The following is a 3,403-nucleotide window of genomic DNA, read 5'->3' as shown; positions in this document are numbered from 1 at the left end:
AAAGTAACGTTAATCCTCTGCGTCTTCAGCGGCTCAGATGTCGGGAGTAAATGACGACTGCTATATTCATTATTACATCCAACAACAAAACACCTCAATCGCTTAATCGGAGACGTTCTTGTCTTCCCTAGCACCAGAGTCGACACAATGGCGGACTGATGACAGCTCACTCAGGGCGGGTCTAAGGTAAGACGCTAGTGTCAATCAACTATCGTGGGAGGGGCCTGTGCAGAACTACGTCATTCTGACAGGAATCTCAGAACAACCTAATTTGAGAAAGGGGATTTTAAAATAGGGATTTAAAAAAAAAAACACTGGGTGGATTTTTATCATTATAGGATGGATCTGTACACACACTTCCAACACACATTTATGTTCAAACAACTTGTAAAGTGAATTTTGCATCCGATGACCCCTTTAATGCTGGTAACCAGTTAACATTATTATTTTGTTCTGATCATGAAACCAAATAATTGTTTTTACAATAAACTTTCAGAAACGCCACTTTCTGTTGCTTTAATCCCGCACTCTTATGAGGGGAAAAGTTCAACTATCCAATAATAAGTGCGGCAACTGTACTAGATTCTGCAACACAAAAGCCATGCTATGGTTGGTCTCAGCCTCAGACGTCACGCCCACGGACTGTTGGCTGAACATCTGATGCATACAGCACACAAAATTGGAAACACTTTGGGAGTTTCTAAGTCGTCATCGGATTGGTTGAATTATACAGGATTTCCGGGAGACATGCGTGTCGCGTTCTTTAACGTTCCACCTGGAAACAAATATGCCGTGACGCCAAACCCCCTTATGTTAGAAGAAAGCCGTGGTGTTTACAACTGTGATAATGAGTGTTTATCAGGATCAACTAAATGCTGAATTTGAAGCTGAAATGAGAAATATTTAAAGTTTGCGGCATAGAATCTTTAAAATACGTCCAAGAGTTTTACACACGGTCTGTTATTGTGGTGACATTTCCACGCCCCTAAACATGACGCGGCACAAACCGAAACATGATTGGTTGCTTTATCTGTCAGTCATATGGCCTCTTGGGCGGTCCTTGGCCATTCAAAGCGGCCAAGGTCCCCAGCCCCTCTGCCGTCAGTCTGAAGGTCTGGCTACGCGAGACTATGCTATGGTAAGATGTGTTATATGTCAAGCATTAGTCACTTATTCTTGCAACTTTCTCTATTACACAAATGTTTACATGGTTCATTTCAAAGCTTTATAGTTTCTGCTCCGAACTAATCAAAATACATACATTAAATGCATTAAGCTAATAATCTCTTATTGTTTTACTCACCGTCCTGTGTGCATGTTTCAGAGAGCTGCCGTGCAGCTTTGAGCTGGAATACTGAGGACTTTTGGTCAGGATCGTCAGCAATACTGTCTTCCTCTGCAATGTGCAGTTTGTCTTCATCATCTGAATCTGAGGTCGCCTCTGGCACACTGCTAAAACTCCTCACTACATGACAGAGAGAGAGAAAATGACCCGTTTAGTTTAGGATCACAGATGTTCCCAAATTCAGAGATATTCATACTCTTTTTGCACCAATGGCCATGTTTGATTCTCTTAAAACACATGTGCATGTGTTTGCAAACAGGACACTTGTTGTTCTGTTCTGCGGTGACGTGTCTGTAATCAGTAACAGCTGTAATTTTTGGGGTAACCGAGGGTTCAAACATGTAAACACACATGCATGCTCACATGCAGAAATATATGAGCACACACATACAATAAAAGGTAGAATCTGTGCCCTGAAGACAGGAAGTGAAATTCGGCTAATTTTAGATCAGTTTCCTGCAACCCAGAAAAGCTTTTTACCAGCTGTATGACATAATCAGAAACACAATAGAGAACAAAGGGACAATTTAAACGTGTTTTTAATAGTATTGTCACACACACACACATTTTGACATATGGATTCTTTCTCTAAATCCGAGAGCACTAGTTTTAAAATGCCTTTCAATTGTGCACAAGCATATGAGGTACTGGAAAACTCATCTCTGATGTGAGTGTGTGTGTGTGCTTGTGCACACATGTCAGGATACGAAGAATACTTCCAGATGTGCATGTCAAATTTGTGTTTTGTGTACACAGATTTAAACATGTTTGGTTTCTATGGAGCTCATCCAGTTTCTTCTGCTGGCAGAATTAGATTTTGTCAACAGGAAGTGATGTAAAAGTGATCTGATAATGCAAAAAATAAGTTCCTGTTTAAGGTTTCTGTTCTTGTGCACAAAGTCATTTCACATACCTGTGCATGCCAGAACTGAAAATTATGATTTTCTGCCATACAGACAAAAAAAAAAAATCATTCAAAAACCTTTGGTGTTCTTACAGCTGATTCAGATCTCTGCTGAATATGGGCTGGGCTGAAATCACAGTATTTAGCAGGTGTGAAGTAATCAGAGATGCTTTTATTTCCTGATAGAAATACATTTAAATTCCATCTAATTTAATTTCATTCATTGTTCCAGCCACATTAAAAGGAGCTGATGTCTCTGAATCAGTATGCTGGATCTTATGAAAAAATAATGATGACGACTGATGCTTCCCAACTTTCATGGTCAGCATAAGTTAAATTTCATAGTTTCATAAAGTACTTAATTCACAAAAACAAGGCATATTACAGCTAAATTTCTGTCTGTTCTTTACACAAATCTACTGTATCAGAAGCGCATGAATTATATACTGCTTTTTGTTTCTCTTTTGGAACCTGACAGCCTCTGGACGCCTTATACTTTCATTGTATGATTGTATGGAAACTAGCAGCATGAACATTCTTCAGAACATCTCCTTTTGTGTTCCACAAAAAGAAAGACATACAGGAACATTTGGAACGACATGAGGGTGAGTAAATGATGACAGTTTTTATTTTTTGGTGCATGCAAAATGACACTTTTGCCCTCTTTATGGGTGAGTTTATAGTGCAGCACCTGAGCGGCAGACAGTGCTGGCAGGTAGAGCTGTTCCAGTGTGACCTCATAATCAACACAATCAGGTCACTATGGTACCCTCCATTTCATGTGACATTTCCTGGGATGAGGTGATTTGGCTTGTTATAGAGTGCACCTGCCACCATATGCACACACACAAACACACACAGAGAAACTCTGATGACTTCATTCAATTGAGTACAGATTAAAATAGGAACACCTGATATTCTGAAGGATAAGCAACTGGAAACACGAATAAACAATTGAGTGTGTTGCACAGAAGAGCATGAACCTTTGAGAATTTGTTTAAAGGGGTCATATGATACGATTTCAATTTTTCCTGTCTCTTTGGAGTGATACAAGCTCTTGGTGCATAAAGAAGATCTGTAAAGTTGCAAAGACTAAAGTCTCAAATCCAAAGAGATATTCTTTATTAGGGGTGCTCCGATCAGGATTTTTGAGA

The 3,403-nt window shown here is 39.5% G+C and overlaps 1 protein-coding gene across 4 annotated transcripts in view; it reads right to left on the bottom strand.

The window, feature by feature from the left end:
- The window catches only part of LOC107704560 (zinc finger E-box-binding homeobox 1-like), a 21,477-nt gene that overhangs the window by 11,161 nt on the left and 6,913 nt on the right, over nucleotides 1–3,403 (bottom strand). For all 4 annotated transcript variants that reach the window (XM_016507512.1, XM_016507515.1, XM_016507514.1 and 1 more), the window contains exon 2: nucleotides 1,304–1,465. In XM_016507512.1, coding sequence (XP_016362998.1) covers nucleotides 1,304–1,465 — 162 coding nt within the window. The remainder of the gene's footprint in view (nucleotides 1–1,303; nucleotides 1,466–3,403) is intronic.

Source organism: Sinocyclocheilus anshuiensis, unplaced genomic scaffold (genome assembly GCF_001515605.1).
Source record: "Sinocyclocheilus anshuiensis isolate Anshui unplaced genomic scaffold, SAMN03320099.WGS_v1.1 scaffold2906, whole genome shotgun sequence".
NCBI lineage: Eukaryota > Metazoa > Chordata > Actinopteri > Cypriniformes > Cyprinidae > Sinocyclocheilus > Sinocyclocheilus anshuiensis.
Note: the sequence above shows the minus strand (reverse complement) of the source record. Positions and strands in the feature narration are given on the sequence as shown.